The following is a 14,077-nucleotide window of genomic DNA, read 5'->3' as shown; positions in this document are numbered from 1 at the left end:
ACTAGTGTCCTGGTATCAAATAAAAAGCATGAGGAGGGAGAGAAGGGAGAGGAAACCATTTGCAGAGGCAATTTCCCTGAACACTAGAATGTTTATGTTAATATGAAAGTTTCTGTGTGGATTTTGCTAGAACACTGCAGAACAGAAATGGTGAAACTTCACCAGAAGTCCAGTGAAACGAGAACAGAGTTCAGCCCACTTGGTATCACCTTGTAGCATGAAATACAGCTGTGATATCTATTTTATAGAACAAAGTGGGATCTTATACTAAATATAATACATTTATGCAAAGAACTGATTAAGCAAGCTGAAACTCTCAGTCGGAGATCAAAATTAAAGTGGCATTAAAGCTTTGGGCCTTCCTCAGCTATAAGCTCACTGTTAGTGCTTTGGAGATCAGTGTTTGAAGAAGTGGCAGTCAGGATGTTCTCTGCACAACTTACACAGATCCCTTCAAGGTACTGCACTGAGGCAGGGGCTCGAGCTAGAACTCTTCCCTCTCCCCAGAGCAGGATCTTACGATCCCTACAATCCCCTACAGTCTGCTTCTACTTCCCTGGAGAATCCTCCTGCTTCTGCTTCAGATTTTATGCAAACTGAGGGTCAGGTTGTCTGAAGACTTACTGTCAAATATCAGAATTTGTAGGTAGGTGCTAACCATAAAAAGAAGAAAAACCCCATGCTTCACAAAACAAAGCATAACAATTATGTGTTACTGATAAAAGGTTGTAGGTAACAACAGTAAGAGCACAAAAGGCTAACTACGCTCACTCCCTGTTTGTGGAGGAGTGCTACACCTTAACCAAAGTGAAGCCAAACATCGCCCGTGGTTACAAAAAGGAGGAGTACACAAAACTTCTAAACCAAATCCCCAGTGTTTAAAGTAACTTACTGAAAAATGGATGTGGGCATTTGCCCCAGAATTATAGATCTTTCTAAGTGTAATTCCATTAAAAGTTAACTGAGCAGATGTGTGTAAAGTACATTCATAGCACGTATCTTCTAGATATTCACAGCTGCGGCCTCCTTTGTTCATACGATATTCCTTTGTTCAGATATGATTTCCAACATGGATACAGCTGCACCAATGCAAACCTTAAGGACAGAAGTGCTGCATTGATGCAAAACAATCATTTTAACCTCCTGGTAAGTCTAAAACTGAAATAAACCATGTATGTATGTTGCTGCTTGCGGATGTGGTGTGCAAGTGTAGACAGGATTTGTATTGCTGCATTAACACTGGGAAAAAAAACAGACTGGTTTTTGTTAAATTGAAATCACATTTATTACTATTTCTTAACCCAGGCTGTTGGTATAAAAAAATAAATTTCCCAAGTACTTAAGTTATAATACTGTTTAAAAGCAAACGAACAGAAAAAACACTATGGATTTATTAATCAGAAAAATCAAACCCCTGTCTCAATGTCTGACTTAAAAATTACTATAATACACACCTATGCCCAGAAGCCAGTCCTGAAAGATTTCAGTACAAAAGTAAGTAACATTGTAAAGTTAAGGGTAAGTAAACCAAGAAACAGCATGTTAAAATTGTTTAAAATACTGTGTATTCATTTACTCCCAATTTTAAAACCACCTTATGTAAGGACAATATTACATAAAACTTTAACACCAATAGGTTTCCTTTGATCTGTGTTTTATTACTGAGCAGTGATTATTGGCCACAGTTACAAAGCCAATTACTCTTAAGGGTCCATAAAACAACATTCACAACAGAAAGAAAAATTAACCCAACTAAAACCATAGCCAGGAAAAGTTCTGTTTAGGAAAGCATTTATAAAAGAAAACTCAAAGCACAGCACAGTTATCAATCTATGCTAGTCACTGCTTTAATACTGTACCAGAGAGGCAACCCCAACTTAAAAAAGCATTAATAAGCTGTCTGTTTTCTTGATGTATTTACARATTCAGTCCTTCATTTGAGAAATTACAGGCTGAATTAATTGCTATATATTACTGCACTAACTTTAGTAGCAGTGAGTACCGGATGATAACTCTGGAGCAGAATAACAGGACAAGTCTGTCTTACCTGTAGAATCACTGACCTCAAAATTCACACTTCACCAAGGCAGAATCACCAGCCAGCTGGGTTGCCCACCTACCCGACTGCCCGGAGACAACTCAGATCACTACTTCTGGCCACCAAAGCTTCCTCCATAAAGAAGACAGTATGCACCATCTCCTCAGAAAGCACTTTTCCAAACTAACAGTAATTCTAAAGGAAAAATAAAGGAAGACCAAAGAACAGAAATCATGAAAAAAAGTGTTTAGAAGAGGTGGCTTCTCTGTATTGGTGAATGCATGGTCTTCCTTCATTTGGAGATCAGTGATTCAACAGGTAAGACAAACTTGTTTTGTTATTCTGTTCAGAATTATGTTTACCAGTAGAAAGAAGGTGATTACGGTATTGAACGTGAGACACAGTAAGTATTTGGAAATGGGAGAGAAAGGAAGGGCAGATATTACAGGAATCAGCAAAAATTTGGCAAAATCTTATGGATGAAGAGAAAAAAAGAAAAAAAAAAGAAAAGAAAGGGAAAGAAAACCAAAGTTCCACTGAAAGGCACAGAGGAGTAGATTTGTGAGGCAGTGAGGAATAGAGAGGAATGATTTAAAGAAATATTTCCTCAGCCTTTGCCTCCTGTTTAGTTTAAAGAAAGCAACATCTAGCAGGATGTCAAAACTACTGTCCTAAAACTCTCAATTGAGATGAAAAGTGGCAGACAAGCAGACCAAATTACAGTATCAGATAAAACAAGGCATAGGAAAGAACAGAGAGGAATAAAGGAAACAACTGTGGAAACACCTGGGAAGACAACATTAAAAAAAGGAAAGAGCAAAGATCTTTAACATGCCTGGAGGAAGCCAGAAGAACTGTGGAAATCCCAGAAGTAAAGATGTGCTGGATCTTTGGAAACAGCAACAGCAGGGGGATTAAGCGATACACAGGGCAATACAGCCATGAGACTTGGGAGCAAAGGATACCCTAGATACTGAGCAAGTCAGATGCAAATAGACATTTTATTTATTAATATTTGATGTTTAGCAACATGGACCAATTGTTTAGTTGCATTTCTAATTTTTTCCTTGAATGTTGAGAATTGGAGTGAAAAACAAGGGAAAAAAAAGCGTAACTTCTTGTGGGTGCCTTAAGAACTAAATAAAAAGACAGTCAGGGTGGAAGCAAAAAGGGCCTGACAAATTACAGTACTGTTGGATTTATAAAGGACATCATAAGTGATTAACAGGCACCACGCACATGTTTGCAAACATGAATAGCGGGTCATAGAAAATACTTCAGTGGAACACGCTCAAGTTATCTATAATCATGACTCTAAGAAACATACTGATCCATTTTACTCTTTGTATTTTACACATGCATACTCATAACTATACAATTTCTTAACATTCTCTCAATAAAAAAACCGCACCACTACAAACTCCGTTTTTATCACCGATTTTCACATTCAAAGAACACCTGTGGCTTTTGCTCTTAACCTGTTTTGAAATAAAGGTCATGCCTGTGATCCTTTTCTTTCTACCCTGTCTGTGATCTGTTTTATCATGCAGTATCTTTTAACTCTTTAAGCAATGAAGGTTTTTTTCAGCACTTTATAACAAAAACAATTTGGAAGTGGTATTAAAGAGACGGAAGATGAAGTACAACAAACCACAGGAAATGAACATACTTCTCCCACTTTCTATTTTACTTACGCATACTGCAAATCTGCGGGGAAGAGGATGGAAAATGAAGCACTAACGTGGTAACTGAAGGTGCTCTAAGTGGCAAGGCCCTTTCCCAGCCTCTGAGCACTGAGCAGCTTTCAGTCAGGCCTCACAGTGATTCTTGTCAGCCAGATGTAACCTCTCTCAAATGTTTAAAACAATCCTGAGCGCCAGAGCTAAGGAGGCCTGATTTCCTAGAGACCGCCTGTTGTGGACGACTGAATGCGGTGGTCTTGAACTGCCTATGCTCTGAGGGAAGGCTTTTTGGGTACTTATAAGGGCCCGTCTCCTCACTGAATGCTCTGGAGCTGGATCAGCTCAGGTCTGTAGTCATTCCTTCAATTAAGGCACTCAGAGAATCTCTCCCCTCTACCCAGATGCGTTGTTTCAAGCAGCTCCAAATAATTTAACTGTCTTTGGGAGCTCCGTTATTCTGACAGAACTGAAAATCAATCCACAGCTTGGAAAATTATTCTGAGGGACAGAGAAAGGGAACAATGCAGACACACACAGAGCTATGGGAAAACAGGTATGCTATACAGGTTTATACATACGGGTTTTTAAGTATCAGGAAAAGCTACAGTTCACTGGGTGATACAAGTATGTTACCAAGCGCTCTATAGCTTTTGCCACCTTTCAGACAGAAGTCCCTCACAAAGCGCTGCCTACTGATCTGTGCAGAAAGATCTGGGTGCTGCACCTCCATAAAAGATGCAAAGCAAGGAAAATCAAGGACATGACAGGACGTGACATCGGATGCAAAGTGTGGATTCTCTGAAAGCTTCAAACAAAGCTGAAGTATTATGAACCAGGCTAGCACATGGTAGAAACACACACAAATGAGGGCAGTAAGCCTATCTCAGCCTTTCCTTCATTGAATTTCAGATTAATCACTGATAATTTGCATACAAGCTTGGAAATAGAAGCAAAACTCTAGTTCTTTAACAGCTAAGCTGAAATACAGCTGTGTAAGCAAACACTATGCAGCTGAAGGAGAAGGGGAATGGAAATAGCTTTTGGCTGCTACCTCAGGTCTCTGGTGCACACCAAAAGACAAGGAGACAGAAGAACTCAAGGATCACTTTAAACTGTGCAAGCTTATAATAATCTCTAAAGACCCATAACATAGCAATCTGGAGCAATTCTTTCTGACCCCAACATGAAGGATGCCAAAAGGCGGAGAGTCGAGCTGCTCATGACAACTTTGTGTCATGAGAGAAGAGCGCGGGCTCAGCAACTCCTGGGAGCAAAGGATCTGATCCCTTCTGTCGTCCAGGTCCGTTTCAATTGCTTGCAAGAATGGCGTATTTTGGGAGAGCCCTCATGCTAAAATTGTATTTCTTGGAGTGGGAGAAATCTGGGCAGCTGTAGGGATCACATACTAAAACCATGCTTTTCCACTCCACTCGAGGTTATGATTTCAGTAAGGTCTCAATAAGTAAAATATAGCTAAAATATAACATTCTTGCTTTTCTGATCAGTCTGGTGAATTCAGCAGAGTTAGGAACAGATACAAGAAAAACATCACAACTAGCAGCATTTGATTAACTGCACAAGTTGTAATGGTGACATATGGCTTATGCAGAGAATTAAAGATTTAACAGGCTTCCACAGAGGTGGACCTGCCTTTTCATTTTAGACTTAGTTCTTCAGAAAAGCCCCAGGGAAGCCTGAACATTGCCTGCACCTACCACTTCGTAGGCCAACACACAGCTTGGGACTGTGCCAAGGCACTACTAATCTGGTAGCCTTCATGGGCAGCAATTACAAACCCCAAACATCTTTTACTTTGCAGTCATGCTGGAGTTTATACACTATACCGGTATTGCTCATCCGACTCCCCATGGTGGACAGAGAAGATTTTGTCTGAGAACACCAAAACCTTTTCTGCTACTATGTAAGTGTGTTGCTACATTTAACAATTGTAAATAGTACTGCTCTGATTCCGATCTTATTCTAATATTAATCGCATGCACTGATACAGAAGTTCTCCAGCCTCTTACTTGCATTAGTGGATTCAGAGTTAAACTCAGCTATGTATGCTGGTAAGCAGTTTTCTAGGGTATCGACTAGGCCAGACTTAAATAAAATTTATTTTTAATATTACAATGTCATGCAGAGGTAAAATAAACCTCTGTTATGAAATTAGCAGCTACATTGCAGGCACCCTACAGAAATAAGTGATTACCTCATTTACTAATGACCTGTGAGAAACAAAACTCCATATGCATGTTGTTTCTTAGCTACTGTTCTAGAAAGCAGCACAATCTGTTAACTGAACACATTAAATACCTAATTAAATTAAATCTCTAACAAGCCTGAGAAAAACCTATCGAGAGCACTCTGTTTGATTACAGACATTGGGCTAAAGTAATGCACCTATTGATCTGGCCAACTTCAGCTTATTCTCTTTACCCAATTTAATTTAAGAACAGTAACTAAATTTTAGTTGGATTTCCTTTTCCACTCTCCAGGGAAATAATCTGAAGTAACTCTGAGTTCAGGTGGCATATAGAAAATATTTAATAAGTCAAAGAAAACATTTATTTTGTTGCAACTATGGACACAAAGTTACATTACAAATGCAAATATGGTTTCCAGTGCACAAACTACACAGTATTGCTGACACAGTCATAGGCCATGAACAGACTTCTCTGGTGGGGAAAATAAACCAGTTGTTCTGCAAGTTAAGGATGATATTAAAAACTGTATTTCAATAAAGTCCTCTGTAACTGCAAAATAAACGAAAAAGGAAAAAATTGCCAGTTTGGTCTCAATATAGTCCATTTGATCTTGTTATGCTCTGTGCCAGTCCAACATTAGTCATTCACTCATCGGCAGGTTACGGCAAGACATATCTATCCATTCTACCAAAAGAGTTTCCTTAATTAAAAAAGAGTGAACAGACGTTACATAACGGGCTTGTTTTGTAGGAAAGAAGCTCACAATCTTTATAGAGCAATTCAAGACCTGTCATCTCTAGGGTCTCTGGTCTGAACAAAATCCAGGTCAGTCACGTCGCACTGCTGCTCTCACCTGACAATCCTTCTAGTTACTGACATGAAACAAATTGATGATCTCAATTCTGTTTTCACCCGAGTTGCTTCCGTAACAGAGACGCATCAGTAACGCGTGCAGCATCCATGTTAGCAGCTCCAGAGAGGCCAACATTACTAGATCAACATGATTAACATGCTGTCCTTTCATGCCTAGGCCCCTGCCTGCACTAAGGAAATTGTATGCATATTTCATAACATAAGCAGCACCTGTGTGGCTCCACAAATGCTTCCACTGAGAATTCCTGTGGAAATCCCAGTGCAAACTCACCAATTCGAGCATTATCCACATACATAGGACTAGATGGCATTTTCTTCATTATCTAACCCAATCCTCTGCTATCACAGGCAAGCAGACAAAACAATACAGTTTTGTAGAGATACTACAGCTAGCTCTAGGAATATCACAGCTGTATTAACTGGGCCAATTAAAAGGAGGGTTTTTGCTTTGCATGAGATACAGTCCTAATGTAACAATTCTGGGTTTGATGGGTATCTCTACATAGTCATATATTATAGCACTCAAACATACTTTTAAATATTTTAAGCTCCATTTTAAAAGTAGTTAGGCATTAACATCACACCTTATTGTTGCTTCAAAACTGCAATCCTCTGGTCTGTTAGAAACTTCATAGGCTAATTTCTAATCTAATGTAGTCATGGGTAGTATATACTAATTTGGTTTTGCTCCAGTTTTGTCCCTAAGCTTGAACAGCCATTACCTCCCATTCTGGTTTGCTTTCTCTGGTATTCATTAAGAGAAATCAAATTTGTATTCAGATTTTGTTTTGTCAGATTAAACATGACAATCTCTTTTGGTCGCTTCTCCAAGTATGTTGCCCATTTCTCTGACCACTTCTACATCTTTTGCTGTCAATTCAAATTGAACTTTTTTGAGCACAAGGGATTAGAACTACATATAACATTCCAGATCAGATCTCACCACTCTTTATATAAATTGCAACAGTCTTTCTTTTCTCTACTGGAAATACCTTATTGGGCACATCCTCCGATTGTGTTTGCCACCATGCATCAATTGCTCAGTCATCCTGATACCTGAGGGTACAAACACCAGTTCTTTCCCCTTTTCTCAACTGTGGAGCTCCTGGCTGTCAGTATAAATTCTTGTTACAAGTCTTTTAAGTACACAAACCTGGACTCCATACTTTTCAAAATTTAATTCTACCTCTATTAATTCTGTCCTCAAGGTCATCTGATTTTTCTTGTATGATGTTCCAATACTGCTATCATCTGAGTTTGTGTAAGCAAATTTCCAAAGTGCACACTTCTATTCCTCCCTCCTCCCAAATCCTACAGTAACTCACCAGGTCACTAAACGCTACTTCTGTAGTTCAAGGGGTGGTAGTGACTCTACTTTAAGAGAAAAGTCAGTACAAAGCCAGTCCAAAATCATCAGGACTGAAAACTACTTACTCTTATGGCATATAATAGAAGGAAATTTTACAAAAGAAAAGCCGGAGAAGTGATTGTGTTTTATATGACAGCAGATCACAATTCTTCCTTCAAAAGAATTTTTTTTTTTTTTTTAGGGTTAAGGGAGGCTAGAGCGTTCTGCCAAAATAATTCGCAGCTTGATATCTGAAGATTAGAGGTGACAAACAGTATAACTTCATCCTAAAATGATAAAGCTGCTAAAGAATAATGCTCTTTTAGAAACACAGAGCTTGCATAAAAAGTTGCTCTGCTGTCATTAGGTAAAGGGTAACACTATCAACAATTTTTAACAAGATATGGTCCTCTAAACTGTCACCCAAGCTGAGCACAAACTTGAAACAGCCATGCTTTAAAACTGAAATTATTTGATATGTAGCTAAAACACTATAGGTTTAACAGAGATGGGGTTAACTAATTTAAAAGGTAACAGGGATTGAGCTCACATTCTCCTGAGCCTTCATCTTTTTTAAAACAATTTTCATTTTTCTTATTTCCACACAAAACACAAGGCCTTTATCTGACATAGCAGAGTCAAAAAATGGAGATGGGGAAATAGGACATGGCTGGGGCTACTCATTGTTCAGTTCAGAGAATTATTACCCAGTGACAGGACTCCTGCTCATTTTCTTTCTCCTAATCACAAATTGAATTCTCTTCAAAAACAAAGACATATTTCTGGTTTACAGGAAAAAACCATGCCTCACAGGAAAATTCACTAAATGAACATCTGCTTTCTCTATAGACAAGCTACATATGCTTCCTTGGAGACGAATAACAGGTTTTCTGTTAACACATGATCTCTGACATAAGACTGTTGTACACCTTGGCTGTTCATCATATACGTTTTTTCAGTTATGTTCAGTTTTGTCCTAGCTCTGTAATTCACATAGCTTGGCTTTAAAAACAAAAACCCTAAAAACAGTACAGGAAGAGAGATGAAAAAGAAGCCTGTTCTGATGGCAAAATTACATGGACTAGGAGGACTCAGTTGTCCTCTGTAACAAGAAGTGTTTTTCTATGCAGTGTTGAGATGGTTGGCAGGCCTTACCCTTCTGCGCAGTCTGTCCCTTTCTTCCCGAATAGCGTTCATGGTGGCCTTGGTCCTGTTCAGCTCTTCCTCTTTGCTACACAGCATGGCAGTGAGGCTCTCATTCTCTTCCCGCAGGCCAGCTAGGTCCTTTTCCCATCGAGATCTCTCTTCAGATAGATTTGGATAAAGGTCCCGTCCTAGTACGCCCTCAATTTCTTCTACTGTCTGCAAAAATACAGTCACCATAAAACAGAAAGAACCAGACCAAGGTGATTAAATGAGACTAATGGTACACAGCACAGAAACGTGTAAAGGGCAAATATAGCAATATATGCATACACCTCCCCCTGCAACACCATTAGGTTGCTTCTTTAGTCTGAAATTACAGTCAGCCATTTTATTAAAATTTTTCATACTGTCTAACATGAAAGCAGAGGGATCCTTTATATACAAACCAGCTGTCTTACTTTCATAAAACATGATTAATGACAGTAATCCCAGCAACTTCTTCTCAAAGCACTTTAAAACAAATTAATGACTCCTTGCCATGGGCTAGCAATGTCATTTCCCTGCCAGGGTAACAGACAGGCCCGTGCCTGTGGTTGTATGTGCAGGGCATGGGGCCTTTCTTCATGTTGGACCAACTTTGCAAAAAGGGCAAGGAAAAGAGTGGGAAGAGCAAAGAAGAGGACACTCTCCTTCTCTCTGTCCCCGGGGACATATTCTTTCCTAGAGGGGATGAAGAAATAAAAGAAAGAAAACGCACAATGGCTAGGCTTACATTATGTCAGAAATGTTATAGCCTTTTTAATGCCTAAAAAAACCCTTAGGGTTCTCTGGGACATAACGCCTTTCAGCATTTTGCACCCCCTTCCCTTGCTCAGAACTGTGCCTTGTAGGCACCACCCCGCACAGAAGAGATTGAGCAACTTCCACCRGGTGAAACTGAAAATCCACACCACCACCACCCACACCCACACCCGCACACTCACCCACCCCACCAGCAAGGGGACAGACACTGCCATGGCTAAACATGAAGTGAGACTGGTCATTCCAACATGTTAAAACGCAGCATAACACTCAAGGTGTTGTGTAACTACATGCAGCTCTTCTACTACTATGCAGTTAACATAAGTTGTACCTGTGCTAAATGTAATTTATCCAAAGACCTTTGCATCAAGCAAAAACCCCGATTATTGCTAATAAGCTTTTGAACCTCTCTTAAAGCAGTCCACCTTAAAATGGTAGCAAGAAAGGCAGAAAATTAATGAGTATATGATGTAACTGAAAATCTGGAAAGTTTCACTTCACTGGATATCCCAAGAACAAGTTATAGCTAACACCCATACTTTAAAGTTTGATATGCGAGGTAAATAACTCATATTCCAAGGTTTTAAATAGTTTAATTCGTTTTTTATCTTTTTTTTTCTAAAAGGACTTAATTTTTCATATATAATAGAGGTGATTATTTAAATTAGGTGAGTACCCTTAATTTGGGAGGGAATAAAAAGACCAACTAGAGAATAGCTGAAAATGCCAAACCAAGCCACACTGAAAATACAACTCCACTTTTCTCTGCAAGAAATCTTCCCAATGCAGTGACTCAAACTGAAGTATCAATAAAGTTTTACTGTTTGTCCAGAATTGTTGTTATTTATTGTTATCAATAAATTAATAAATTAATATTATTTAACAAATTTGGAGCATAGCAAGAGTCCCATCCTTAGTGGGCATGGAAAAACACTCATACAAAAGAAAAGAAATCGTTTTGACAACTAGTCGAAGATTACTCCATAAGCCTCTGTGGAAGAAGCAGGGACAAAACTTTTGCAGCGAGGTTTGGTCTACTCCTTTAAATCATATTTCTTATTGTCTCCCTCCCCACATATACTATGCGTGTCCTGATCAATACGGTCTTTCCATCAGCATCTGCCACCGGACAGATGGACTTTTGGTCTGACCCAGTGCAACTGTTCTCATGTTCTAAATGGTTAATGATGAGAAGTATATACAGCTTTTTTCATCTTTAGAGTTTGCTAGTGTTAAGTATCAGTTACTGGGTTTAATAGTTACTCTTTGAAATATCCTAAGCATTAACCAGTCAATTCTGTGTAAATTTTCTCAAACAAAGGGAAGTTTTGTAATTTTGCAGTTTATCAAGACGCTCTGCTCATTTCAAGGTCTTTTCTTATTTGCAGGGCAGAAACACTTAAGCTAGCTACAGTCACTTGATTTGTTTAAAAGTCAGCAAAAAATTTACCAGAAACTACATTAAAAACAATAATAAAATCTAACCATCAAAGCAGGAGGATTCAAAATATCCAAAACACTAATACCTTAGTTCACCAATGAAGAAAATCATCAACAGTAAAAGCAAAAGATTAAATATCAGAACGTGCCTGGTTTCCATACATGATTTTATGCACTTTAAAGAACTCAGTTCTCTCTGCCGAAGCAGGAAAGCAGAAACAACCTGCAGCAATAGGTGGAATTGCAGAGGAGCTCTGCATGTTTTTGCTAAGTTAAACACATCAGTGACATGCTTCTACAACTCATAATCCAAGCACGTCAGAGAGTTTCCTTATCTTCTTGAAAGGTTAATATCCTTTGTGTGCTATCACTTGTCCAACACAAACAATCCCAGGCTCTACTGCATAGGCAGTGGGGAAACCTCCCTTTTCCACAGCCCACAAAATAGCTGTGCATGGAGAGATCACACGGAAGGAAAGGGATCATATCTTGTATTGGGAAGAAGCTACTGACAGTTACTCACAGTGATAAAACTTTGATTGTAGTTACTTTGAATCAACAGTAAACAGTGGGGTTAAAACAAAAAGCTTGAGAACTAAGCTTCTGGCAGCTACTTTGTGATTTTACTGAATCCACCTCCTGCAAAAATTCTCATCTCCTCTCACTTCAGGGATTTTGTGGACTATGCACAGACCAACCTCCATCTGTTTTCTAAGATCCACAATCTCCTTCTCTGTGAACACTGAGTACGGGGAATACGTAATCCTAAAGCTCCAGAAAACGCAAGAGACGCAGGAGTCTCTCTGTCTTACATACTTACATTCACCAACCTACCACCTGACATTAAGTTCTTTACAGGCAATTATATTTTTCAGGCATCACCAGGAACAGAACTGACCTTTCTCCATAGTATGCCAAAGGCCTGAGCAGTTCAGAATGGTCACAGATCTCACCACTTCAAGGGCAAAGTGTCAATACACTTGCTCTTAGATAAACGAGTCACTGCTGCTTTTCCATCTGACACAAAAAAACTCGTTCACCTGTTTCCCTTTCTATAGTAGGATACGTTGCTATTCCCTTACTTTAAGGTTTTGAATTACAACCCCTTAATTACGCATGTTACCAGGCTTTCCTTTTACTGTTCTGTTACATGCACAATAAAACCAAGACATACAAGTATCGACTGAATTACCTGTTTCTGTGGCTGGCTTATCTTGTTAGAATTAATCTGTCGCTCTGTGCTTTGTGTTAAATACTAGCTTTATATTATAAGACAGCAAAACCACAATTTATATGTAGTTTATGGCATTTCATCCTCAAACTTTAGAAAGTGTTACACACTGTAGTTTCAGTTACCAGTCTCTGACCTTCAGCAAGAGACAACTCATTTGCTGGATAACCTTCAGAAAGTAAATTAACTGCTGAGTGCTCCAGTTTCTCTCATCTCTGAAGTGAGGATGAGAAAAACGCATCTCTGTTTTGAGACCAAAAAAATCTATTAGTAGCTCCTCCTGTGCTTTGGAGAATTTAGTGTATTAACAGGTGTATGACTACCTATCCAACAGATACTATGAGCCAGAGTTGATTTTTTGCAAAGTACTTCAACATGTTTGTAAATAAAGTGCTATTTCTGCAGAATATTATCACATCTCATGCAAGGTGCTCACTGCATTTAGTGTTTAATGTTATTGATACCTTAATGGCTAGATCACAATGTTCGCTGGCAGTGGTGAGTTGTTCAATATGTCTGTCCACTTCTGCTACAGATAAACTGCAGCTGCTCTTCTTTCTCCCGCAGACAACATTTTCCAGACCTGTCAGCACTCTTTGCAGTTCTGAATTCAAGTCACTACAGTTATCTACAAAATAAAAAGAACACATATTTGATGGGAACAGAGTGACTCAGTGAAACAACAAACTCTAACCCAGAAAGTACCTGTTGCAGAACTGCTAAATCCTCCTTTTGTTAAAGGTATGTCCTGTAAAGCTAATCTGACATTTTTTCCTCACCAGCCAACAGGCTTAAATACCGTAACTACCTCAACTCAAATCACAAGTTACTTCCAGCTTGAAAAATAACACTCCCCCTGCTTATCCAGTGTGCTCATTCTTACTTCAGAAAGCTTTCTTTTCTGAGGGGCAAAACTTGCACCACATGCTAACAGACATTGCAATTTCTTTTTTGTTACTCTTTCTGCTCTTCAGTCCTTATTATCCTGATTTTCTTCAAAGGTTTTTCTCCAGAAATTCAACTGTTCTTCCATCCAGTCCATTCAATGACATTATCACTTGATGTTTCTCAAGGAAATTTTTGCGGTTGCACTTAGACACCTCCCAACTTCAAAAATCTTTGTGTTTACAAAAGAGATCCATAGCAACTATCTTAGAGCCCATGTTTTGTTTTTACACCTATTTTTTCTTCGGATTTAACTGCAGAATATTAATGACTTGTAAGAGCAGTCCTTGTTTTTTGCTGTTCCATACTACAGTTTAACAACAACATATACAAGAACACTATCTGAATTACAAAATGTGGCAGAGA

At 38.8% G+C, this 14,077-nt stretch overlaps 1 protein-coding gene across 2 annotated transcripts in view; it reads right to left on the bottom strand.

The window, feature by feature from the left end:
- MCC (MCC, WNT signaling pathway regulator) overlaps positions 1–14,077 on the bottom strand; it is a 206,629-nt gene that overhangs the window by 34,369 nt on the left and 158,183 nt on the right. For both annotated transcript variants that reach the window (XM_026059901.1, XM_026059902.1), the window contains 2 exons: positions 13,231–13,394; positions 9,304–9,510 (listed from right to left, as the gene is read on the bottom strand). In XM_026059901.1, the coding sequence (XP_025915686.1) occupies positions 9,304–9,510; positions 13,231–13,394 (371 nt within the window). The remainder of the gene's footprint in view (positions 1–9,303; positions 9,511–13,230; positions 13,395–14,077) is intronic.

The sequence above is a fragment of the Apteryx rowi genome, unplaced genomic scaffold, assembly GCF_003343035.1.
Source record: "Apteryx rowi isolate R43461 unplaced genomic scaffold, aptRow1 scaffold_161, whole genome shotgun sequence".
Lineage (NCBI taxonomy): Eukaryota > Metazoa > Chordata > Aves > Apterygiformes > Apterygidae > Apteryx > Apteryx rowi.
The sequence above is the reverse complement of the archived record's forward strand: the minus strand, read 5'-3'. Positions and strand labels throughout refer to the sequence as shown.